At 42.2% G+C, this 26,915-nt stretch overlaps 2 protein-coding genes across 7 annotated transcripts in view; both read right to left on the reverse strand.

The window, feature by feature from the left end:
• The window catches only part of Slc35d2 (solute carrier family 35 member D2), a 33,635-nt gene extending 28,940 nt beyond the window's left edge, over nt 1-4,695 (reverse strand). For 2 of the 5 annotated variants that reach the window (XM_028781236.1, XM_028781237.1), the window contains exon 1: nt 4,529-4,695. In XM_028781236.1, coding sequence (XP_028637069.1) covers nt 4,529-4,647 — 119 coding nt within the window. In that variant the 5' untranslated portion in view covers nt 4,648-4,695. Of the gene's footprint in view, nt 1-3,145; nt 3,594-4,528 lie in introns of those variants that run through there. The other 3 variants (XM_028781234.1, XM_028781233.1, XM_028781235.1) reach the window with 2 other exon arrangements.
• A 3,755-nt stretch (nt 4,696-8,450) lies between these two features.
• Znf367 (zinc finger protein 367) lies at nt 8,451-25,308 on the reverse strand. Of its 2 annotated transcripts, none has more exons than XM_028781249.1 (5): nt 24,712-25,308; nt 18,513-18,663; nt 17,024-17,143; nt 15,877-16,015; nt 8,451-10,935 (listed from the first exon to the last, which is right to left on the reverse strand). In XM_028781249.1, exons 1-5 carry the CDS (start codon nt 25,099-25,101, stop codon nt 10,713-10,715), a joined length of 1,023 nt encoding a protein of 340 aa, XP_028637082.1. In that variant the 5' UTR covers nt 25,102-25,308; the 3' UTR covers nt 8,451-10,712. The 2 variants fall into 2 exon arrangements, with proteins under 2 accessions (XP_028637082.1, XP_028637083.1); XM_028781250.1 differs by lacking the exon at nt 24,712-25,308 and adding an exon at nt 24,092-24,488.
• Nucleotides 25,309-26,915: the final 1,607 nt, after the last annotated feature.

Genomic DNA, 26,915 nt, shown 5'->3' on the forward strand with positions numbered 1-26,915 from the left:
AATCTGAACCTATTCTAATAATTACGGTATTTATAAAGCAGTTTCCGTCTAAGGGTTCTCTTTCACTTGCATTCTTTTCAATGATAATGACAGAATGCCTTTCCAAAAAGCCAAAATGATAAAAAACAGACATTTAAGGACAGTGCTCCAAGTTGCCTGTCGATGGATCATTCTTTGTTCATTTCACGGGGGTGGGGGAGTGTTGTTTCAGAGTTCTTTTTTGTTGCTGAAACAGCTTCCCTGTGTTATCTAAGCTACCCTTGAACCCTCAGACTTGAGAAAGTACTGAGAACAAGAGGTAAGTGCCACCCATTCGTCAATTTGTGAATTGAATTCTGTGGGAGCAGAGGTAAGGAAGGGCATGCACCCAAGAGTGTGACTGAGCTGGTGAGGTTATCTGTGGGTGAGGCACCCGCTGTGCAAACGTGAAGACCTGAGTTTGAATTGCCTGCACTAAAAGATCACACACACACACAAACACACACACACACACACACACACACACACACACAGAGGTCTCTGGTGAATAACAAAGCAAATATGCATAGCAAGTTCTGAGCAAATATTTGTTAAACTGAATAAAATTAGTTTGATTTTTTTTTTTTTTTGATATAGGGTTTTCTGTGTAGCCCTACCTGTCCTGGAGCTCAATCTGTAGACCTGGCTGGCCTTGAACTCAGAGATCTACTTGCATCTGTCTAAGTTCTGGGATTAAAGGTGTGAGCCGCTGTGCTTGACATTTATTTATGTATTTATTTATTTATTTATTTATTTATTTACTTATTTTATTTAAAGACAAGGGCACCCTACATAGTTCATGAGGACCTCAAACTTAGCAATCTGCTTGCCTCACTTCCTGAGTATTGATATTACAGGTGTGCCCAACTTTTATATTCAATGCTTTTAAAATTAAATGTCATTAGTAAATGTTCATGTCATAGAGAAGAATATTCATGGGCAGTCCATCTGTACAGCACTTAGGATAACAACAAAGCAAATGTTTTGCACTAGGGTTTGTGGTCTCTTGTTATCCATAGCTGATTCTTCAGTTCTAGCTGACCAAGAAAAAAACCAGATTCTTAATTAAAAATTTAAAAAAAAAATCACATAAGAAGCCCTGATAGAATCTTTGCTTCTCTCTGAAACTTGACAAGCTAGACATCTATGGCCTGCATGATTTTCAACATTCCTATCTCCCAAGCTTCCACAAAACAGTCACTGAGTTGTGAGCACTCAATGGCTTTTCCAATCCAAAGTTCAAATGTTACCATCATCCTCCCTAAAACACCTGGTCAAACATGGTCAGGACTATGACCCAATACCAATTCCTGTCTTAGTTAAGATTTTCATTGCTGTGATAAACCACCATGGCCAAAAGCAATTTGGGGAAGAGCGAGTTTATTTCACTTACTCTTCCAGGTAACAATCTATCACTGAGGGAAATCAGGACAGGAAGTAAAGCAGAAGCCATGGAGGAAGTTGCTTACTGGCCTGCTTTGCCTGTTTTGTCATACACCGTAGGACCACCCGCCCAGGAGTGGCACCTTCCACTATTCTCTTCTCGGATAACTCTTCTAAGTTGTGTCAAGTTGACAATAAACTAGCAAGGGCAAGCATGAACTTAAATTCACAGAGAAGCTAAGACCACACACAAGGTTTATACCCCAACCAGAAATAACCTGTTCAAACTGGAACTGAAGAAGCCCCTGAGCTCCATCCAAGCGCACAGTCTTGTCAGATAACTGTCAAAAACTTCTTCCTTCCAGCCTCTAGCACACACTCTTGCTCAAACAGCTATTGCTGGGCTCAAGTTGCTATGGTTCATGGTAACTAAATCACCTCCAACTAAATCATCTCAACAATGTGTGCCTCAAGAATCTTGAAATGAGAGAATGTTCTTTCAACAGAGCTGGAATGTATAACATTACACTACAGAAAGGAAGGAGGGGGTAAGGAATTTGTATTTATAACGAGTATAAACTTTCCTGAAGTAAAAACTTCACTCATAATTATCTTCCTCCTTCCCCCTCTCAGTGCTAGATAGATATGAAACTCCAGATTTATATGCTAGGTGACCACTTTACCACTGGACTACATACACCCCTAGTCTGAAACTCAAAGCTTTAAAGATGAAAGGACTAGTGTATTAGATACCCACTGTCTTCAGAGCAGTGGCCATCATTCACTGGCTCCTGCTGAAAGAAAAAAAAATGTATTTCTAGAGGCATTAATGTTACAGCCAGTCAGCAGCCCACGAGCTCTAGTGCCTTTGGCTGACAGACCCACAAGTTTCTCTCAAACATGCCCATGACAACCTTATGTTTATATTGTAGATTTTGAATTTATTTTATTGTGTTTAGGCATTTTGCATGCATATGTGTATGTGCACCATGTGCATGCCTGGTATCTAAGAAGACCAGAATAGAGTACTAGATTCCCTAGAACTGGAGTTATGGATGGTTGTGAGCTAACTTACAGGTGCTGGGAACCAAACTGAGTCCATTGCAAGAGCAGTCAATGTTCTTAACTGCAGAGCCATTTCTCTGGTCCCTTTATATTTTCTTTATTTTGCTTTGAAACAAGGTCTCTTATGACTCAAGATGGCCTTGAACGTGATAGATCTTGCTGCTTCTACATCCCAAGTGACAGCGTCCCAAGTGACAGGTGTCCACTATTGTGTAGTGCTAGAGATTGAATCCAGTTTTTTGCAGGCTAGGCAAGCATCACCAACAGCCTCACCCCCACCCTGACATTTTCTTTTTCCTTTATGACCTTACCCCCTATGTATCAATTGGCTTCAGTATCTACTCATTTTAATTTAACATACTGTTTGTGGGTTTTTAAAATAAATATTTTTATTCATATGTTTGTGAGAGGGTGTTACATCCCCCAGAGTTGAAGTTATAGGTTGCTGTGAGCCAACCTATGTGAATACTAGGCTGGGAAGATGGTTTGGTGGGTAAAGGAGCCTGCTGCCAGGCCTAACAAACTGAGTTCCATCCCTGGGACCCACACAGTGGAAGGAGAAAACTGACTCCTGAAAATTGTCATCTGACCTACACACATACACACACACACACACACACACTTTCAATGATACTAGTTTATTGCTGGTACACTAGGATGTGAGATTAAGGAGTTTTACCTGTTCTGCTCCCTTGATAGCATGGCTATCACATCCTGGGCACACAGTATCACTGAATGAATGAAGGCTCTGTCCCTGCCCTCCCTGTATAGTTCTACTGGGGTCTCCTTGGTACATGGCCACTCCCTTCCGGTCTTCTAGCCATGTCGACTTTCTCTCTGCTCTTCCAGGAGACCAAGTTCTTGCTGCTCTCTTCTGCCTGGTATTCTGGCACCAACCTCTGAGCTTCTTCTCTCAGGTGACATCTGAAATGCTTTATCAGTTCTTGAACGTGTTTGTTTACTCCCTACTGTTGAAGCAGAACTTCCATAGAAGAAGTTCTACATGGTCCATACCGTTTTGTCCAGCACCCGCCATGGGCTCAGCAGAGTAGGCACTCAACAGTATCCGTCCACTTACAACCTGTGGACCTGATGTGGGTCTGAGTTTTCCCAAATGTAAGACAAAAAAGCAGACCAGTGGAGTCTACAAAGAGCCCTGGGTTGTGGCAGCCCAGGCAAGGTCCTGGGAAGTCAGTATCATGCTTGTTGTCAGCAAGGTTCTGCGTCTAAGGAAAGTGCTGAGTATGGACTAGTGCCAGGGAGCAGAGCAATCGCCTCTAGGGCCAGATCTAAACCATACTTCTCTCTGGATTCTATCACACAGTAGAATTAAACAGGATATTATTATAGTCTTTACAAATAAGTTCAAAGAAGCACAGAGTTGCTGGTGCACTCCACTCTGATCCAAAAAAAAAACTTATCTTGTAAACTTCAAATTGTTTGTTCTGGTTCTCCAGAAATATGATGGTTATTTGAGAATGGATGATTAACCTGTATAAATCACAAGTCCAGGTGAAAATCGGTGGAACATACATTTTTGTTTTGTTTGTTTTGCTTGGAGCTGGAGATGTAGCTCAGTAAGAGTGAAAATCCTTGGGTTGCTTCCCCAGCACTGTATAAGACAGGTGTGGTGTTACACACTAGAGGTGGAGACAGGAAAACGATTAGGTAGTTCAGAAGTTAGCCTAGGGTGCATGAAATCCTGTCTCAAAAACACCACAAAGGCTAAAAGGGAATAATTTGCTCAAAATACATTTGTGTTTATGATGTTGCAACCTGTAATATCAGCACTAGAGAGGCTCAATCACAAGGATTTGAGTTCGAGGCCAGTGTGAGCTAACCTGATGAATGCCTGTCTCAAAATAAGTAGCCCTTAAAGTCACTTTTTTCTCAGTTGGTGTACTTATTTGAGGCTTGCCAAGGTGGTGGCTTTCCAAGTTCAGCCGGTGTGTGCTATGCTCTTGACCCAAGTGGACTTTGTTGGGTAGTGACTTGGTAAAAAACAGAGCACACTCGGCTTTCCATGCCCCGGCCACCCTACATCCCGCATAACCAGCCTCACCCATATGTGGTCAGCAGCGCCTTGTTGACCAGCACGATGAGAAAGGAGCATGTTCCGTAGAAGAGCGCGGACAGCAGTCTGGCCAGGCGAGAGGGCAGCACCGTGTCGGGCTCCTCCATCTCTGCCCTCCGCCGCCCGGCCCTAACCCAGCCCGCGGTCCCGCCCCCAGCGGCCCGGGAAGAGGGTGCGGCAGGAACAGGAAGAGCTGGGACGCGAACTCCGATCACGGCCCGCCCCGCACCCCGCGCTCGTGCCTCTAGTGCACCTTCCTCAGAGGTATCCACTGCCTGAGAATGCCGAGAAACAGTCTTAGCCGGCACCCCCAGAAAGCTGAGGTTCGTTTCCGCTTTTTTGTTTTAAAAAAAAGTATGATTTACATCCTACAGGGCGCGCCTGAGTAGCGAGTTACAGATGCGTTCTTAACAAATGAACACAACCAAGCAAACACGCAAATCCGAGCTCAACGTCCCCACAAAGGGCAAGAGTTCCCCTGAGTACTCCCAGTTGGTACTTCGGATCTGTGTCAGCTGTGGTGCTAGGCTACACCTCCCTGCTTATGTTCCGGTGCTCAGAGCGCCCCCATCTACCGCGGTGGTTGGTGTGATAGTAATTCCCAATTTACAACTATTACTAAAAATGCTCCCAGGCATACTTCAAGACAAGCGCTTGTGCGGAATGCTTCTGCTTCTCGTTCATAAATGCCTAAGGCTGGCATCCACCATAAATGCCAAGTATTCGGCTTCTCTTCCTCTGGACACTTTTGGTAAATTCAGGCCTCCCTCACGCAAGGCCCACTTCTCCCTAGGACAGCAGCCCCAGGATCCCTGGTTCTTGTGAATAAAAGCTCAGAACTATAGAACATTAACATTAACATTATTTCCAATGAAGTATCCATATTTTTAATTCTAAATAATCATTTAAAAAATCTGAAAAGTTAGCCTTTTAGAAATGTTTAAGATGTCCTGTTAAAGTGGAAGCCCAGCTGTATAAAAAGGCTAGAACTGTCTGCCAACAGCTGGATTGGAAGCTGAGCAGAATTTTTGGGAAGTGGCCTAACACTGAAAATTTTGGTCAAATGAGCCCAAATTACCTCCAAGAAAGAAAACAAAGGGACATAAGATTTTAAAATCTGAATTACAGATTGGAGAGATGGAGCAAAGGTTAGGAGCTCTGGTTGTTCTTGTGGAAGATCAGGCTGTTCTAGTACACAAACCAGGCAGCTCACACCTACCGGCAACCCCAGTTCCATGCAGAGCCTCAGGCCTGGGCAGGCATAGGTACTCAGTGTATACAGGTACACACAAACACTAAGAATTCACAACAAATCCTTTTTAAATAAGATAAACCTTAAAAATCTGAATTTAGTCACTTTGGCTGATTTCCTCTAAAGATCTGTTGTTTCTGGCCACTCTACGCATAAACTTGGCAAAACAATATTTTAAAATCATGTTTATAGCCTAGCATGCATGGAACCCCAGGTACTAAAGCCAGCAGACAGAAGCCTGCACTTGGACACTCATAAAGATCTTAAAATTTGTTCTCATGTCCAGATGTATTGCACTTTTCACCAGTATTAACTTGCAATCCACAGCCTGACTAGCGTTTTTGAGTTCTGTCTGCACATACCAGTGTTAGGTCCAAAGGGTTCCCCATTCCCTAGTAAAAGAGCAGGCTCACTGACTTGGTTCAAAATTGAATATAGGCCCAGCTCAACCTGGACTATAGGAAGATTCCTGGCAGAAAAAAATTAATCCATACCTTAGGAGAATCAGCAGCTTGGTTTAGATAGGGGAGCATGGATGGGTCCCTTGGTCCATCTGTCTCTCTCCTGGGTGCTCCGAACTGGATGGATGTATCAGAGGGGCACAATAAAGAAACTGCGAACACGACTGCTCGTTCCATCATGAACCATCGAGGATTGTAGTAGTAGGTTAAAAAAAAGTATTCAGAGCAGAAAAAGACTGGACTTGGCCAGCAGACTAGAAAGGACAAGGGAAGCCGAAAGGGATAGTGGAGATTAGCAGGAGATAGAGAACAGACCTAAAGAGAGCTAGAAGATAGCAAGAGAACAGTAAGAATAACAGGTTATAGAGGGGGTGAGGAGCTGGAGGGGGCAAGGCAGGCAGACTAGGGTAGGGGCGCTGAAGAACTTATCAAGTACTTGTAATAGGGACTGAGGGAGCCTGGAGGCTTAGGCAGCCACAGGAACACATCAATGGAGCCACACATCCCTTCTGAGGAATGCTGGCTTTTAGCTAACTACCAAAATCCTCCTATAGTCTAGGTTAAGTTGGGCTTAGACTCAATTTTGGACTGAATCAGTTCATCTGCCCTTTTTAGAGAAATTGGGGTACCCTTTGGACCTGACAATCAGGGCAGGGTAACCTTGAAAGATCAACTGAAAATAACTCAAATGAGAAGAAACCTGGGGGCTATTTGAAGGATGATTCCACACCCTTAAGTAAAAGGAAATCTCCACCCATTACCCTAATTTAAGACCTGAGATAGGGCTGGCAATAGTTAATACTTAACTACATCAGAACCTCTAAGTTAGCAAACTAGATAAAAGACATTTGCGACCAAGCTTGAAGTCCTGAGTTTGATCCTTAGAATCTACATGTTGGAAGGAAAGACCAACTCCAAAAGCTATCTCTGGCTATCTCCACAGAAACCATAGCAAATGCACTCTCGTGCACACGCTTGCACACACACACACACACACACACACACACAAACACCGCATAACAATTTTTTTTTCTAATTAACTCCACTGATATAGCTGAATGACAAAGTAAAAAGGACAAGAGTGCTCTTAGGTAGGATGGTTTATTGTAGATAAAAGGAAGATATAGCCAGAGGCAGAGATATCTGGGAGGGTCAGAATGAACATGACCCTGAACCATGCCATGTGAGGAGAGTCAGGGAGAGGGAAAAGCCAGGAGACCAAGAAGCCAAAATGGCTGTATTATATAGGGAAAAGCAGCTGAGGTAGGGGCAACCAAGCTTCTGACAAGAGAGTTCAGGGTAAGGGACAGGGTATGCCAACCAGGAGGACCCTGCAACAGGCAGGAACTGAGGGATGCTGGGAGAACCTGGTGGCCTGTCTGCTTTGACGTTAATACGTAACCCAGTTAGCCATTTGTCCTGGTTTGAGATCTAACATTAGTAAGTGCATATGTGGACATATATGTATACAGATATACTCACTCATCCCAGCACAAATGGAGGCCAGAGGTTGACACTGGGATCTTTCCTCAGTCTCTCTCCTTCCCCTATTCTGACTGAACCTAGAGCTTGGCATCTCAGGTAGGCTGGCTGATAAGTCAGAGAAGTCCTGGGATCCACTTGTTTATGTCTCCCAGGACTGGGGTTAGAGGCCTACACCACCCTGCCCAGCTTTTATGTGGGTGCTGGGAATCAAGGCCTGGTGCTCATGGTTATGCAGTAAGCACTTGGCCCACTGGGCCATCTCCCCAGCCCCAGCATGTTAGCACTGTGATGAATGAAATAAGGAAATGAACATCCACAACCCAGCCCAGTGTTAATAGCGTGAGTCTTTAAAACTAGCATTCAGGAGGCAAAGGCAAGGAGATGTAGTTAGTGGATTCCAGGCCAGTCAGGGGTTGATGTAGCTCAGTGGCAGGATGCTTGCATAGTGTGGATACTCTGAAGTCAACCCACACAACCTCAAAAAAGCTGTCTGAGACAAGTGAGATAAAGGATGTCAGGTTGTGGGTTATCTCTATTTTTTTGATCTATCTAAACATCTATCTATCTATCTATCTATCTATCTATCTATCTATCTAACACCTATCTATCTATCTATCTTCTATCTATCTATCCATCTATCTATTATGGTTTCAATATTTTTGATAGAGAAACAAATTATAAAAACTGCAAGAATGACCCATGTACTTTACACTTTAAATTAAAATAAAATTTTATTCAAAGCATCTTTTAAAATTACAGCATGTTTATTAATATGCTGTTAACTCTGCCAAACTACAACTTAGCCATATGAAGCATAAAACACTTCAAAAATCTGAATGTAACCACATTTTTAAAACAAAAAGCAGTCATAACACACCTCAAATTTTAGATGCCAATGTATTTTGTCCAAGTACATAGCTTATATATATAAAAAAATAATCCTTTAAAACATGGCCAATGGTAAGTAGTTGGAATAATTTCTCAAACCGTCCAATCATACAAATAAAAAACTCTTGTGAATATTAACTACAATGGTTGACAAAAGTCAATTGGAGTAACAAAGCCCTTTTTGAAGGTCTTATATCTTATCTGTGAATTGACTAATTGCATTTTTCAATTATACTGCTGTCCTTAAGGTGAGTTGATCAGATTTAAAATTTCCCAAGACTGATGAGTGTTGCATTTTGGTTCATACATTCCCATTTATCTGAGAAAAAAATTCTAGAGAAAATGTCGAATCCCAAACCAAGAATATTTAGATGCTATGTATGCTCTCTTACCATACTTATAAGTGCTCCAAGTTAAAATTCTACATACCAGATTACAGATAACATTCTTAGACCATTACAGATATAAATTCTCTTATTACAAAAAGCCCCTAAAGATCTGAAATTGACTGTACAGAGGAATTTCATTTTTAAAGTATGTCCTCGCCATACACATTATTTTAACTACCACAACTTCAGCTTCACATTGGTGCTTCTGAAGATATTTCTTATCTCCACTCTCCAAGCCTACACAACTTAACTACCTGTGTACTGCAGCTGCCAAGATTTTAGCCTACATTTTCAGTAATATGTAATCTAAACTTATAGGATACTATCTCAAAAAAAAAAAAAAAAAAGGCACTGAGGAGCCCATCTTTCCTCCCATTACTTTGAAGTCTCCAATTAAGGAGTCTATAAATCACTATGCTCTGCATATAATTTCATTCACCTTGTAACAAAAGCTCAAGTGACAGATTCCTGACTCCATAAAGGAGGTGGCTGCCCGGCCCCTAGAATCCTATTCATGCCTTAGTACACAGCGTGTTCAATAACTTCATCTATTTGGAGAAAATGGTTTTGAACCACCAGACAAGACACTTGCAGCTAAAACTATCTCAGAAGCCAATATTTGAGTAGCCAATATTTACTCAAGTGTTTAACTGATAGCTAAATTTAGTGAACACAAAATAGCTTGGCATGTTATTCTGAAGTGAAGCAGAAAGGTGGCAATATGCACTGAAAATATAAATATGGAGGCTTCCATCCACTAATAAGGCTAAACAAGCAGAACAATTAAAATTTAGTGTTTACTATCAAAAGACCTAAAACATTTCACTACAAACAACCCTGCAGATGTCCCTTTTATTAATACAAACACAAGTGCCAATCTCATACAGGGTCCATAACAGATCTCACTGGTGTACACACATGCACCAGTTGCCAGGTTACATAGACTTTGCAAGATTAATCACTCAGGTCCAGCAGCTGAGCAATGTGCAAAAGTCCCCAGTCAACAAGCTGAGTGACGAGCGCTTTCTAAGCATCAGCATTACAGTGAGTTAAAAAGCCCAGAAAGATGGGATAAGACTCGTTTTATACCAATTTTAAAAACTAGTACCCATCTTACCAAGAGCCTCAGATACCTATTTTCTTCCAAGTCCATAACTTACATCATCTTTCCAAATAACTGGCCTCCCATTTCTCTAGACATCGGCCATGCTATTTTGCAATTTAAAAATATGTATTTTATACATATGTCTCACACTGCCCTGCTTCAGTGTTTACAGTACTGTCACACACACTAACATACACTGTTAAAAATGATCTTATAAATAATCTATTTCAACCTTTGGCTATTTGTACCAATCTGCTTTTTCATAAATGTCTTATTCACAAAGTGCTTCCTGTGAGAACTGCTTCCAATGAATGCATTAAACTTGCAAAACCTAGCTTCCCACAACTTGTAGCTTTACCCTGTAACTGCAGTCCATATTTACAAAATATTTTAAACTTTACATCAAATCTATTTCCATATAAAAAAAAAAGTGCAATTCTCTCTCACCCCATCTGAGGCAACAACATTCTTCATAAGTTTCTACAGAATAGCAGCCTATGATAAGCAAATAAGGTGCTTAGCTTATGCCCAAGGATCTACTTTGTAAGTATGCTGGGCAGTACTTTTGTACAGTGAAGAGTCAGTGTGGGGGCTACTGGCGGAGTGGTGCCCCTGTCAGATTGGCCAGCTCAATGAGTGCCAGGGCCCCATGCAGCCTCTCTCGTTGTTCCTGCAGCCGGCGCTGGGCGCCACTCTTTTCATCGTCCTCCTCATCAGACTGGAGGTACTCCAGAGGGTCTTGCTGCTCTTGATCAGCCTTCTGAACTAGCTTGCCTTTTAGGGTGGGGGTGCGTTGCTCTCTCATCTCCCAGTACCTGTACAAAAAGGCAAACATATTATGTATATGCCTCTATGGAAAACCATGTTTATGCTGTATGAGGCTTGCCCTTATGACTGTATACTTTACTCTTGTGACTACTCCTAACTCCCAGAGTATAAATTGTCGGATGCTCAGAATAAAGTTATGCTCAGAATAATGTCTATTGCATGAGACATTAGTTCACCTCATTGACTAGCTCCATTCTCCCAGGTCCCACCAAGTACACTGTAACAAGGACCTGGAGTCAGCTAAGAAATGAGAGTAGGAACTATGATTGGGCTTATGTATCATGTTTTAAAAGAAAGAACACAAGTTTTAAAATCACAACTATTAAATTGCTTGCAAGCTGTTTATAATCACTTGTTTTCAGAGTAAGGAATTTTAGATGAAGTATAGGACAGAGTCTGAAAGAAAAGGCATAAAAAGGGGAAAAGATCCCATTCAATTTTAGGTCACTTGGGCATTAATTTGGACTGTTATCAAAATTAAGGAGGATATTAATCATGAGGAAGAGACAGTTAATTCATTGCATGAATATAAACTGAATGATCAAACCTTAAAATGGGTAAAAGGGGCAAAAAGGATTTTCACCGTTGAGGCAAAATTGAAAGTACAAATGGCTCCACCAATAATAACTATGCCGGTGATGTATCACTCAGCCCCCTTACTAGAGCCTCCTTCAGATGCGTATCATCCATTGCCAGAAAATGACCCAGAAGCATGGAGTGAGAAATTTGATAATCTAATTTTGAATTCTCTCCATTTTTTGATGAGGATTTAGGACAGCCTATGAAAAAGCTAACTGAAATTCACTTAAACCAATTCCTCCCCAGGCCCCATGAGCTGTCTGGTATATTTCTAATGGACTAACCAATCTATTTAAAACCCTAGAAGGAAAGTCAGTCTTGGCTAGTTCCCATATATTAACTCAAGGGGCAAGAAAAGAACTAGCTACTTGAATTCAGACCAAGAGGTAATTATGTATTATGTGGATCCTTGACTGCCTTTAAACTATTTTCCCCACAAAATGGTCTCCTATAGGTACCATAGCACAAGAGGATGAACCTTTGGAATGGATTTATTTACACCATAAGAGCCATAAAATACTGACTGCTTACCTTCCTCTTCTTGTTCAATTAGTAAATCAGGGACGGCTCCAATGTCAACAATTATATTAATTTGATCCTTATATTACCCTCAACCAACTATCAGTTTTTAAAAGAATTACAGAAGACTACTGATTTTTTTCATTTTGTTGTTGATGTTTTCAAGACAGGGATTCTCTGTGTAGTCCTGGCTATCCTGGAACGAGCTCTGTAGACCAGACTGGCCACAAACTTGGTAGATCTGTCTGCCTCTGCCTTTTGAATACTGGGATTAAAGGCATGCACCACCCAAGCAGATTACTATGGGAGTACAGAAAATCATGGTCCAGTTGGCAATCTATGGGATGTTCTCATATGAACTGAAAATTGTGATTATAAAAAAAAAAAATTGTCCAATATTCTCCCATTCCATAGGTAGAAACTTATTTTATTGACAGTTCATCTAAAGGTATAGGAGACATTCATGGTCCAGATTGTCATTAATCTAGTAATACTTTCTTTTCTTTAGCCCAACAGGTAGGACTGGCTGTTTTAATTAACCTATTATGGTTAATTCATAAAATCTTTTTAAAATAACTTTTATTCTCCAGATGGTTGTCACCTCTGAGGCTTCCTGCCTCAGTCTGCTAACCTAGACCTAGTCCTGGAAACTTCTAGCCTCCGTACAATCTTATCTATGCCTAGAATGTTTTCAGCTTCTGAGACTTGTTGCTGAATAAGCTCATCCCTTTCTAGCTCTTTCTGAAACTCTGGCTGGTTCAACTCAGCTGGTCCTGGCTCCAACTCCTCTTCACACTGACTGATTCAATCCGGCTTCTTTCTCTCCGCCTCCCCTGAATTGCTCTGCTTAATCTCAAAGTAACTCTAGCAATCTGTTCTAATCTTTTAGCTCCTTCTCATTCTGTGGCTCATTCTGTCTTCACCTGTGTCTAGCTCGTTCTCTCTTCAACCTGTTTCTATAAAACTCTCCTAGTAAAAATTGCCTCCTTCCTCTCTGCACTGCTCCTGTAAGTAGCTTCCCTTTCCTCTCTCTTCTATTGAGAGTTGGGCATATCTTATTCTGTCAAATCTTTCTGATTTGCTACTCTGTCTGCCATTCAATTAGATATCACTTTTAAACTACCATCCTTCTACAAAGTAACTTTACTAACCTTCATTGTTTGGGATTAAAGGTGTGTGCTAAGGTTGAGACATACAATTAGAAACAGCTTTTTTTTTTTCTTCAGTAAATAATACAATCTCAGTGTTCATAGTGTATAGTGGTTTGAATATGCTTGGCCCATTGGAAGTGTTATTTTGAGACGTGGCCTTGTGAGAAGAAGTGTGTCACTGTGGGGGTATACTTTGAGATTCTATGCTCAAGCTCCACCCAGTATGAAGAAAGCCTCTTCCTAGCTGCCTGCTGAGGGAGTCTTCTTTTGATCTAGATGTAGAACTCTTGGCTCCTTCTCCAGCACCATGTCTGCATGGATGCTGCTATTGTTCCTGCCATGGTGATAATATACTGAACCTCTGAAACTATAAGGTAGCCTCCAGTTAAGTGTTGTCCTTTATAAATGAGAGTTGCCTTGGTCATGGTGTCTCTTCACAGCAAAGAAAACTCAAACTAAGACACAGATCAAATATCCTGTAACAACTCTTAAGTATCATTTCAGATTTATGTTGTAGGATTATTTCCAGCAAGACTCATTTTCGTGCACAGTCTAACCTCCCTGGTTTTACTGCAAAAATAAATAAGCAAGCTGATGTATTAACCTATTTTTACTTCCCCATAAGAAAATTGGGAAGAGGTTTGCATCTGTCATTGCAGATGGATCCATTGAAACATTAGAGATTCTTTGGCTCCTCCTGCCCCAGGGCATCAAGAATGGTGGAGGGCAAGGAGACAGAAGTCACTAGAAAGATAGCAAACCTCCAACTAAAGGGCAAAGAGATATAGACCATATCCAAAGTCATGTCTGCCAATCTGGGATAAGATAAGGTCCTATGCATCAAGGGAGAAGTAAACACACAGAGCCCTATGTCACCTGAGAATCTCTTTCTGGCAATGCTAGCTGCTTTGGCCTATGCAGCTTTGATGAGTGCTTCTGAGCTCATGTATTGGTCTTATGTTCCTCAGCCCCCTTGCCCTTCAACTTATTGATTGTATGGACCCTGTTTAAATGATATCCATGCATCAAATGACAATATATCTACAACATCTCAAATAGAAACTACTCTGGATATCGTTCCTTTAAAAAACTCAGAACACGGTCACAGAATGAAGTCATGTGAGATTTCTGAGTGCTTGTGAGAAAACTCAAAGAAACCAAAACAAGTCTTAATTTTTTTTTTTTTTGGTTTTTCAAGAAAAGTTTTTTTTTGTGTAACACTGGCTGTCTTAGAACTCTTTTTGTAGACCAGGATGGCCATGAACTCAGAGATTCACCTGCCTCTGGACAGTTGAAACACTTAATATGCATTAATCTCAAATGATGATGCTGAGTTAAAGCAGCCATTTGATAACATTTCTATAAAGCCCTAGAAAATACAAATTAGTTTATAGTCCCAGAAGATCAGTGCTAGTTGGAAGCATTGCAGGTAAGATGTGCTATAAAAGAGCATGAGGAAACTTGGATGACAGATACATCCATTACTTTTCTTTGACTATGGTGATTCCATGGTGTAGACAAAATGTCAGATGTATCAAATTGTACACTTTAATGCAACCTATCATACATCAATGATATTGAACAAAGCTTTTTAATCTTTGCTAAGGGACTAAAGGTACATGCCTTTAATCCCTTCACATCAGAGGCAGAGACAGATGAATCTCTGTGAGTTCCAGGGCAGTCTACTCTACATAGCAAGTTCCAGCCAAATAAAATACAACTATCATTTTAGGAAATCTATCTCACCACACTAGGAATTTTGGCAGTACATAAGAAGCATTAAAAGAACCACTAGAGCCGGGCGGTGGTGGCGCACGCCTTTAATCCCAGCACTTGGGAGGCAGAGGCAGGTGGATTTCTGAGTTCGAGAGTTCGAGGTTAGCCTGGTCTACAGAGTGAGTTCCAGGACAGCCAGGGCTACACAGAGAAACCCTGTCTCGAAAAACCAAAAAAAAAAAAAAAAGAACCACTAGTTCAGTACAACTTGAGGACTAGAACAAGAGAATCTTGATAAGTCACTGGGCCCTGAGTACTACCACAAAGATTTGGGTTCCACACTCAGGATGAGACTAGCCTCCATCTATGAAGTGGGTCCCAGACTGTTTGTTCTAGGAGCTCCTGGGTAGGTCAAGTAAGCCTTTTCTGAAATGATATTTAGGCCAAGTAAGAAAAAAAGATGAGCAGACTGGCTAAAGGAAAAAGTGAGGCCTCCAGCCAAGAGCAGAGAAGCCTTAAAAACAACAGTGACATGGTTATCAATAAACACCTGCCCACCGTGGCATAGCTATCGGGAAGAGCTGTAGCAGCACAATAAGGGACCCAACAGCATTACAGAGAAACTTCAGTGATGTTAACAACAAACAAGTTTAAGTCAAATATTCTCAGAGAAAGACTTTTATGCTGACCTCCTTGTTGCCATGACTTGCAAGCTCATGAGTGTTCCATATTTTTCAACAGTGAAACAAAGAAAATGAAATACACTGTGCTTGGGGCACACAAACTATTATTTCTGTCATACACACAGATCTCAAGCACTCATAACAACTTACAGGAAATTAAGGATTGTTCTGAACTATTTTATAAAACATACATAAGTATTTATTTAAAATGAGGAGTTCTCAGACTCTAACATAAATCCAAGCCCCCAAAACACCTGGGAGACCACATACACAGCCTTACTTTGCCAGCCACTCGGCAGCAGCCTTGTTGTCCGTAGAGTGGTGTTTGCTGAGTGTGTCCGTTGGCTCTTCTCTCTTCAGCCGGGCATAAGGGTGCTTTGGACAATGGCGGTTTGCATGGGTAAATCTGCTTAGGCAGCCTTTAAAACACAGAAGGAAATGCTCAACAGAATGTGAACATTCAGACATACGAAATATGTCCAGCTTCAGTATATACAAAGGAAGGCAGAGAGATGCAGAATTCTCTAACCATACAAGCTTCTAAAGTCACATCCATGGAATCCAATGCCCTCTCTAACCATGGTGCACATATATACATGCAGGTAAACACACACTCATAAGATAAATTTTAAATACTAACAAAACAAGGGTTTTCTAATCAGTCAGCATGATGTTACACACCTTTGATTCTAGCACTCAGGAGGCAGAGGCAAGTGGATTTCTTTGAGTTTGAAGTCAGCCTGGTTTATATAGGAGTTCCAGGCCATGCAATACTACACAGTGAGACCCTGTTTCAGAGAGAGAAACAAAAAAGTTTCCTCTCATATGTGGAAACTAAAAATAAATAGCCTGTAAACATTTATAAGATTTAAAAAAAAGAGGAGCAGGACTATACTGGTAAAAATATGTATGTGTGTGTGTGTTTTTATACTTTTTTGGAGACTGTGAGTAAACAAACAAACAAACAAACAAGCAAACCAATCATTTAAGAGGGCCAGCAAGATGGCTGAGTAAAAGTGTTGTCACCAAGCCTAATATAATAACCTAAGTTTGATCCCTAGAATGTAAGTAGTCCCCTTATTGCCACACACTCAAATAGATGGATATAAAAATAGATCCCTTTAAGAAAAGATACACTTATTCTAGTTAAATAGTGTATCAACCAAAATAAAAGCCTACATCAAAGGCTATGTTTGTTATGAATTTTTCTACTTCTTAAAGCTTGGGTTGGATATATATATAGCTCAATGAGTGTCTAGCATGTGAAAAGGCGTGGGCTCAATCCATAGCTTGGGGATGGGGAGCTTATCATGTTTTATAAAGGCTTATCAAAAATTTAAGTAAAAATATCAGCTGATTACTGAAGCTCTAAGTAAAACTTACTCTAACTACTAGCTGGTTCCTAAAATATCACTTTAACACCATACCATTTTCTGAACAGACAAAAGGCTTCTCTCCGGTGTGTAGACGTTGGTGGGTTTTGAGCTGTCCGCTTTGAACAAAGGCTTTTCCACAGTCTGGATAGTCACACAGATAAGGTCTCTCACCTAAGAAGATAGACATCATAATCAGACATGAGGGAGCAGGGGGCAGGAGGAAAATCATCTTCACATGCGTCAGAACTCCAGTGAGAAATGACACGCATCACAGTGCACACAGGCAGGGGGACAAAGGGTGGCACTAGAGCCCCTCTCTATAAAAGGACACTACTTCTCCTAGGTCTTGAACAGTTAGAAACCAGGTTCATCCCTTGTCATTAGTATCTTCAGCTAATCTATATTTTCTCCTCAACAGTCCAACTATGAGCTCTTTTCTGATTTATAAACTATCTCCAACTTCTGCTTTCTGTGGCTATTTCCTTGGTCTCACTCAAGCATAGGGGATACTCCAACAAGATGGAGGCACCAGCACAGAACTCTGAGTTATTCCTCAAACCATCCCAAACCCTCCTGAGCTCCTTGAACTGCTAAAAAGTTGCCTGATAATTCTTCTCAGCATGCAATGTCACCAAAGTCATTATCTATTTGGAGAAGGGAAAAGCGTCCTTAGTTTCCTCCAGAAGAGATATACCAGCCAGGAGGCAATGCCTCTTCATCTGGTTCTTATCCTTAAGAAAACATCTTCCTTGCCACTCAAGTCTTGAGTCTGCAGGCTTTCAGCTGCACTTGGTATCTCCTGTGAAGTGTCCTGTGGTGATCATGTGCTATAGGAGTCTCCTTCTGCAGAAATTTTACTTTGTTTCATTTACATTTCTACATACAGCATAGTGCTCATCTAGATATGGTGCTCAAAACTGTCAATCATAATTAATGTATTACTTATTGCTGACTTACTATAAGGTTCCTCCTCTGGGGTCAACATTATAGAAAGAACATGGGCTTTCTACAAAGTATTTTGCTTTCTATACAGATTGTACAGACTTCTATATACATATAAAAATGTCTGACATTAAGTGTTAGGGGAAACAAATAGAATTCAGGTAGGTGGAGGTGGAATTAACAACGTCACAACTGACAATGTTCAGTTTTAAAATCCTAAGCCCACCATTCCCCACCAAAAAGCAATTGAATAACAGTGGCTGATTTTTAAAACTTCAAAGTAATAGTGGCAATATAAGAAAATATAAGGCAGCCGGGCGGTGGTGGCGCACGCCTTTAATCCCAGCACTTGGGAGGCAGAGGCAGGCAGATTTCTGAGTTCGAGGCCAGCCTGGTCTACAGAGTGAGTTCCAGGACAGCCAGAACTACACAGAGAAACCCTGTTTCGAAAAACCAAAAAAAAAAAAAAAGAAAATATAAGGCAATTTATATGAACATTATTTAACCTAATTAAATAACATTAATTAACAACTTAAGAACCAAATCAAGTTTTAATTGAGTATCACTTCTAGCCACTTCTACAATGTTATCATCTTACCTGTATGAGTCCTTTTGTGGGCCTGGAGTGATTTCTCCCTTGGAAATACCCTGTTACAGATGTTACAGCGAATCCTGCTAGATGAATGCTCTCCTTCATTTATTAAATCCCGAACAGTGTCTGCTCTGGGCCTTCCACGTCGGATTCCATCCTGTTAACATTGTTTAAAGACTTTAATATAATTTTCTGGAATCATTAAAGCAGCATAAGATACAAACTGAGTAGCATCAGCAAGAACTTTAGAGTAACTGGCTCTTATAGCCCACCTCTCTACAGATAACAGAAAATCACCAAAATCAGCAGTCTCAGCAACTCCAAAAATACTAAATCAGCAAACACCCCCAAAGCACTTTCACTTGCCCATTCTTCTTTTAGCCAGTAGCAAACCTTCAAAAGGTCTTTGTTCTTAGTGTGTGACTTTGTTCCCACTTGCAGAGAGCAGACCAGAACCTATTCTGAAAAACTATTTGCTATGACCTGGATGGGCCACTTGGTGGACTGACACAAGGTACTTATCTACCTCATCTGATCTAGATATCTCTCAGGACATTAGACTAACTATTTAGAGGGCATTGTTCACAAACAACTTGCTGCTCTCTGGACCAAAAAATTGGGTTCTATTAAAGCAAGCAGATATAGGAAAGCTTGTAGGAAAGTCAGGGAGAAGATTTCACAGAAAATAGAGCATGTACTCAGTAAATCATGAACCCAGTCAGAAGCTCTACCCAAAGAAAGTGAAGGCTATAGCAGAAATGTAAACAGCTGGGTAAGGAAAACAAAATGTGTGCCCTGTCTATGGTCCCCACCCTAATAGGGCACTTGTTTATGCCAGTAGCCTTGAGCTTGATCTCAATATTCTGCACTAAACAGGGACATCAATAAGAGGAGATAGATGGATCTACACAGTAGTTTAATAGGCTTACCTACTGAAGCTAAGTTAATTCGAAATAAATTCTTATAAGTTTAAAAGACAAATTAAAAAGTTCAGGGTACACTTCAAAATATTAATTTAATGTTACGTACATTTAAAAAATGAGAATGCCACATGGTACAAGCCTTTGATCCCAGTACTTGGGAGCCAAAGGTAGGTGGATCTCTGTGAGTTCAGGGCCAGCCAAGACTTCATAGCAGAGACTTTATCTTTTTTTTAAAAAAAAAAAATAATAACAATAAAAAAAAAATCAAGAAGCTATTATGACATATACTTGTAAATTCCTGCACTGAGGAGCTGAGGCAGGATTATTACAAGTGAATTTGAGGCCTGCCTGGGTTATAGAGCCAATCTGAGGACAATCTAAGCTACTACCTCAAAAAACAAACACACAATAAACCCAAGACAATTTGAATAGTTTAGTATAACAACATGGTCACAAATGTATTACATTTATTTAACATGCAAGTAAATGAGTAAACTGAGCATTGCTCACAGGAAGTCTGCACTATCTCCTGTCATCTAAAACAAGCATGCTTTTTAAAAAATTCTTTTTATTTCCCAGGTAAGTTGTCACATCCATAGGTTACATGAAAAAAGAACAATGCTACAAGTGTCACACACAGCTAAGAAATGTCACTGTTCTCCATGTAAAAACCTAGAGGTTTCTAAAACTTAAATCTTAGCCTCATACCTAAAATGACAAGCTCTAACCACATTTCCTTCAGTCAAAAATTTGAAAGAAGTTCACACCAGGTATGGTGGCGCACAGCTTTAACTCCAGTGCTGTGGATTTAAAAGCCAGCCTGCTAAAGAGTAAGTTCCAGGACATACAGGGCTACACAAAGAAACCCTGTCTCTCAAAATAAATAAATAAATAAAAGGTGGGGGGAAGAAAAATTAAATTACCCACTATTTTCTTTGCTACCAGAGAAAAATAAAACATGCCCAGTAGTAATAACACATGCATAAATTGTACATAAATAAATTATATATATGTATATAAATCATGTGCATAAATACAACACACTTGCCACATATAGGTAATAATAGTTAAATAAATGCATTCTTTTAATTAAGGAAATAAGATTGGAAATAATCATCTAATGTTCCAAATAAATGAGCTGTATCTACATTATCTGTGTGCATGCCTGTTTGTATACATCTGAAATCCAAAAGTCAATGTCAGGTGTCTTCTCTCTCTCTCCACTGTATTTGAGACAAGGTCTCTCACTGAACCCAAAGCTCACCATTTTCTACGGTGCTGGCTGGCCAGAGGTCTTGAGATCTGCCTGTCTTTCTAGACCCTCACTCTATCACTGGGCTTATAGATGTGCTTCAGATGGCTTTTATGTAGATGCTGGATGCTAAGGCTCTAAACACAGGCCTTCATGCTTATGCAGCAAACATTTTGCACCCTGAGTCATCTCACCAGTCCCAACCATATATATTAAAATAACCAATATTACATAAATAGGCCATTTTCATTTTGGTCTTAACAATAAGAAAACTATGTTTCTAGGCATGTTTATCAGCAGTCAATTAATTGTATCTGTAGACTGAAGGACAAATCTTGTCAAGACTACTGACTCAAAGAAAAAAACAATGTCAACATGAAATTTTGGATGATTACACTCCTAAAAACATTTACATACAGAATCTCTCAAAAGTATTTATAATTATATGAAGACAGAAGACCTAAAAAGTCCTTGAATGTTTTTGACAAGTTCAAATAAAAGGCCTGACTTAGCATTTCTATTGTGTAATAAGACACCATAAGCCATAAAATCAAGCCAGTAAGCAGTACTCCTCACTGCCTCTGCATCAGCTCCTGCCCTCCATGTTCCTGTCCTGCCTTCCCTCAGTGATGGGAGTATGACCTTAGTAGTTCCTTCCAAGTTGCTTTTGGTCATAGTGTTTTATCACAGCAATAGAAACCTATCTAAGATAAAGCATAAGAAATCAGGAAGAAGAAGGAAGAGAAGGAAAAGAAGCAGCAGCAGCAGATGATGATGATGATGATCTTGAGAAATGTTTGTGAGCCTTGATGAGGGAATATGAGTCACATATCCCTCCTTACATTTGGGTCTGGATCCAAACTCCCTATGCTGCTCAGATCTGCTTACTTCCTACCTGATCTGTATTAACTTACCAAGTCTCTACTTCAACCCTCAATGTCAAGTTGTGTGCCCTTATATAAAGCACCTCAACTGATATGGATAAGCTATAAATAAGTTGATGCTTACATCAACTTAATATTTTAAAAATTAATCCCTAAAAGTCCATTTACATGTATGCACCTGGGAACAAAACAGAGTGAAAACAAGAGTTCTGCTACCTATCATATGACCTTTATCTTGGGGACGGTTTTTCTCATTCTCAGCAGGTAAATGACAGCCTAGTAGTCTACTCCTAACATTACAAAGTGCCCACTCCATACCAGGTGATAAATGGTAGCTAGTATGCTAACAGAAGAAATGTTTTTGTGATGATCAAAAATCACTATATACAAATCAATTATGTAAAAGGCTACATGCAATCTAGATGTTTGGATATTAAAAGTGGATACAAGTCAGGCAGGGGCAGGCTCGGTGCCCTAAACATCTATCATGAATGCAGTCTGAACAGGGAGTACAGGGGCATAGACTTGGATACAGTACCCTGTAAAACAAGGATGCTATAGCTGTTCCTGGTCTCCCCTAGAATTCAACCACAGAAGAAAATGTTATATACAGATAGTGCTAAGTGATCTTGAAATGAGGGTCCAAAACATGCTAGCAGGTGATAGATGTTCTTTACCCACTCAGAAGAGTCAGTGTAGGGTACGGACAAACAAAAGAACAACAGAAAGCTGACAGGATGTGTACAACTCAGATGTTAATGCCTCCCCTGGGAGTTATAGCAACAGGCAGAAATAAAAACTGCTCTCACTCACAGCTGTTAGTGCCTCGGAGTGACATAATGAAGGGTGATGGAAGCACTCCTGACACTGGCTACACTACATACTCATCTCCAGCTTCCTGGAAAGTGAGCAGACTCAGCAGCCAAGCATCATCACTCACTCAAAGCCTGGAGAAGTATATTATCACTGTAAGAACTTTAGACCCAAAACAATATAAGAAGGGGCTGGACTCCCTCTCTCTCTTTAAACCAACAGAATCTTGACCATAAATAAATAAGGTCATTTTCTCAAATAAAGGCATAGTCCAGTGTTTTCTCTCTTAAGTTTAGAATCCTAAATGAATTTCTGGAGCTGCACTTGAATCACTTCACTAATTAAAAAAAGAACTAGACTCTTATCCAATCAATTCTGAAAATTAAGTGTTCTGTGAGAAGGGGAAAATATATATAACATATAATATGTATATATATTATATACTATATATATCATATATATCAGCCCTTTCATTTCCACATTCCTTCTGGTATATTTCCCTCTGAAAGACGTGAAGATGTAGAAATAAAACTCAAGCTTATGAACTGTGAGAACATTTACACAGATCTATGTAAAGATTAGTCTGATTCGAGCCAAGAAGCACACACATATGATTTCATCTATTTATAACAGCTCTCATCAGCCTGGGACCCAGAGGCAGGAGGATCTCTGAGATCGAAGCCAGCTTGATCTACAGAGTGAGTTCCAGTACAGTCTAGGCTACACAGAGAAATCCTGTCTGGAAAAACAAATAAATACAAACAACAGCAGTTCTCAACCTATGGTGCTGAGGCCCCTTTGGGGTGGGGGTGGGGGAAGTCGAACAACTCTTTCAGAGGGATCACCTAAGATCATTGGGAAACACAGATATTTACATTATGATTCATAACTAGCAAATTTATAGCTATGAGGTAGCAACGAAAATAACTTTATGGTTGGGGTCACCACAGCTGGAGCTGTATTAAAGGGTTGCAGCATTAGGAAGGTTGAGAACCACTGATTTACAAGGCTTTTTTTTTGATAATCCAAAAATCAAACTGAGTTAAAACTAAGATTAAATCATGGGAGAAGGGGGCAGAGAGATGGCTCAGTGATTAAGAGCCCTCCAAAGGACTTGAGCTAGACTTCCAGCGCTCTCAAAGTGGTTCATAAAATTGACTTCAGTTTCAGGCATACACATGTGCACACAAATAAATTAACTACAACTTTAAAAAGTTACAAATACAAACACGTTCCACGGTATTTTTGCATGTAAAACTTTACACCACTTAACTATACAATGCATTTTCTAAGGACTAAAATATTAAATTAGTACAAAAGTTATAGATACCTAAAGTACCTAAGATGACATGTTAGGAGGGGCTACCTAAAGCCAGCAACAATAGCTGTTCCTTACACCAACACAGGTAATACTACTAACATCTCTATTGTTCTTTCAAATATGCACTGTGGTGCAAGTTTCACAACTTTACTGCTCTATAATACCAATAGTTATCTACTTCCTCACCCGAAACAGTTTCAACATTCTGGCTACTGCCCATACATAATGTTACCAAACTTACTTCAATTTGTAAACTAAGCATCCCTTAATCGGCTGGGCAATTTGCTTGCTACACGTGTAGCAAACTATGTTATTCAGACATTCAACCAACAGCAGGAAACTGCATATTTATCTTGCAATGACATTTATTCCACACACAGATTTACCGATACCTTCTTGAGCGCTGATGAATGTAAAGTATTAAAGTCTAGCCGCATAAACACAGTCCCGGGTCCTTCCGAGCAGAGTCACCGTGTACCAACAACTCCCACTAGCTAGCTATATATACGGTTTTCATGAAGACGCTTTAACAAACCCCCTAACCCTCAGCTGCTCCAGATGTAAAATGTATAGTAGGACGTGGTGTCGCTAGCCTTGAATTCCAGCACTCGGAAAAGTGGAACTCTGATAGTCCCAGGCCAGCCAGGGATACAGAGTGACAACTAGCCCCCCTCTAATCTGGGCTGGAGCCAAATGCTCACATCCTTCCTTTCCACATCTAAGACCGAGGCTGCGAAGTTAGAAGCACAGCAGTGCAAGGCATCTTGACACTGGGAGCCTCCCCCTCATCACCCCGCTGCACCTGCTGCCCCCAGACCAGCCTTCGCGCCGCCCCCGTCACGTGACCGCCTTGCCCCCAAAGGTCCGGTTTTGGCGCGCGGCAGTGACGTCAGCGTCCTGTCAGCCACCGCCCCCGCCACCCCACTTTTCCTCCCGGGCCCCGCCCCGCTAGCGAGCCGCGCCGTTAACGGGCCCTAGGCGGCCCCGCGCCTCGGCCGCCCGAGCCACTCACCTTGAGGTGGCCGCTGTCTGGGCTGCTCGCCTCCTCCTCGTCCTCCCCGCCCGACACGGCGGCCACCGAGGCAGAGGATGGCGGGGCACCCCGCAGCGTCGGGAGTTCAGCCGCCGCGGGCAGTCCGGTCGAAACGACGCCGCCCGCCGCCCCCGGGCTGAGCGTCACGTTATGCGCGTTCTCACCCCAGCGCCACGGGTACACCATGAAGTCGCTGAAGCCGGGGCTAGTGGGGACGAGCGGCGGCGGCGGCTCGGGCTCCCCCACGCTGCTGCACGGTGGCGTTGCCGGCGTGGTCCTGATGACCGATACCAGTACGCGCTTCGGGGAGTCGTGGCAGAAGATGACCGGCGGCGGCTCCGCCATGGGTGTCGGGGCGCCGCGGATCATGCTGGCTCGTCTGCAGCCCTCGCGCTCTCGGCCCGAGCTTGCCTTGCTCGCCCGCGCTGCTACGTCTCGGCGCCTCACAGCCGCCGGCTCATGGCAGGCGGCTCCGGACGATCAGGCTGCAGCAGCGTTGCTGACAGGAAAACGGGACGCGAGGCGCCGAGTCCCCGAGAATAACAACCTGCCGCCGCGGTCCCCGCTTCGGCTTTTCCCGCGTTACATTTCGCGCCTGGGCGGAACCAGTCACCGCGAGGACCCTGCGGCTGGCCACCGCGACGAGTGACAGGTCGCGAGGGCCAATAGCCGGGTCCAGGCTGTGTTCCGTCCGGAGGGGGGCGGAACCAATTCGAGCGCGGGTCCTTACTGCCACGTCATTGGCCGCCGCTCTCATACTTTTTTGTCTTGAGGGCCAACTGCGTTCGAAAGTCTGTAGGAGCGCGCATCGCCTCCTGACACACCCGTCGGGAGCCCCACCCTGGCCGGATGACTTCTGCAAAGGTGGGGGGAGGGAGGCTGTTGATTGGAGGAGCTGCGGGTAAGGGGGCGTGGTGGCTGGGTGGGCGGGACGGGCATCCTCGGTCCCGCCCCCACCAAGAGAAATGGGGGCGAAAAGAAGGCAGGAGTCTGCGGATTGGAGAAGTTACGGGAGGGTCGTGGTGGTCACTGTTGGGCAAGGGCGTCCTCCCCATCGCCCCACCCAGCTCGCCCCCTCCCGACGGTGGCTATGGGGCCGTTTCCGCGCGCCGCCAGTTTAAAGGGCTGAGGCCGCGCCCGTCCCTCCTCGCCCTCCGCTGAGCTAGGCGCCAGCAGGGCATCGGTTCTTTTGTTTTTGTTTGGAGACAGGGTCTCTACACAGCCCTGGCTGTCCTGGAACTCCCTATGTAGGGACCAGGATGGCCTCGAAGTCAGAGATTTCATGCTCCCCCCGCCCCCCCAGTACTGGGTTTAAAGACGTGCGTCACCACGCCTGCCTGAGGGCATGGGGTTCTTAATGGAGTCCTATGACCAGCCTTGCCGAGGATGAGTCTACAGCGTTCCCTGACTCCTGGCGCTCGCTGCCAGGCTCGGGACCGCGCTGGGCGCAAGAGCGACCGCGCGCATGCAAGGCAGCCCCCGGCCGGACTCGTTTGCACTGTTTTCCAGACAGTCTGATTGTGGTAGCGGTTCAAAGATTTTTGAATCTAATTATTAGCGGTAAAAGGATAGAACTGGTAACTGGGGCTCATTTGCTGTGTTTCCCAGGCAGCCTGTTCCTAGTAGCGGTTCAGTAAAGATTTTTATATCTGAAGGACTGTCAGGTGGTTAAGCGATAGAACTGGTAACTAAACTCCCATCAAAGTTATGCCTAAATTAATTTAACCACGAGATTTTTTTGTTTTGTTTTAGAGAAAACTGCCTAAGTTAACAAGTCAAAGCAGCCAATAGTGTGGGCCTTATTTTTAACTACATTTTTATTTTGAGTAAACTATACCTGGCAAAATACAAAAGCCAGATTATTTGACTTTATGGAGAGAAAGTAACTTGGGAACAGAAGTGAAAATATTTCAAAAAGATACTTTGAGTAATTTGTGTCTCTGAAGTGGGACAAGTGACAGTATCTTTTCAAAAACTAAAGAACAAAGCGGCCAGAGAAATGGCTCCACGGTTAAGAGGATTTGCTGCTCCTTCAGGAGACCGGGGCTCTGTTCCGCAGCTCCCGGTGGTCGCAGCATGTGACTCCAGTCCCAGGTGATCTGCTTCCTTCTTGTAGTTTCCACAGACAATGTATGCACATGATACACATACATTCAAGGAAGCCAAACACTCATACACAGTTA

This window comes from Grammomys surdaster, unplaced genomic scaffold (assembly GCF_004785775.1).
Source record: "Grammomys surdaster isolate TR1022 unplaced genomic scaffold, NIH_TR_1.0 375, whole genome shotgun sequence".
Classification (NCBI taxonomy): Eukaryota; Metazoa; Chordata; class Mammalia; order Rodentia; family Muridae; genus Grammomys; species Grammomys surdaster.

Coding starts and splice junctions, on each gene's coding strand:
- Znf367 (XM_028781249.1), bottom strand. CDS start 25,101: ATGATCCGCGGCGCCCCGACACCCATGGCGGAGCCGCCGCCGGTCATC. Junction 17,144..18,512: donor CCACAAAAGGACTCATACAG/GTAAGATGATAA, acceptor CTATCTTCTTAG/GTGAGAGACCTTATCTGTGT. Junction 10,936..15,876: donor GCTGCCGAGTGGCTGGCAAA/GTAAGGCTGTGT, acceptor CTTTTTGTACAG/GTACTGGGAGATGAGAGAGC.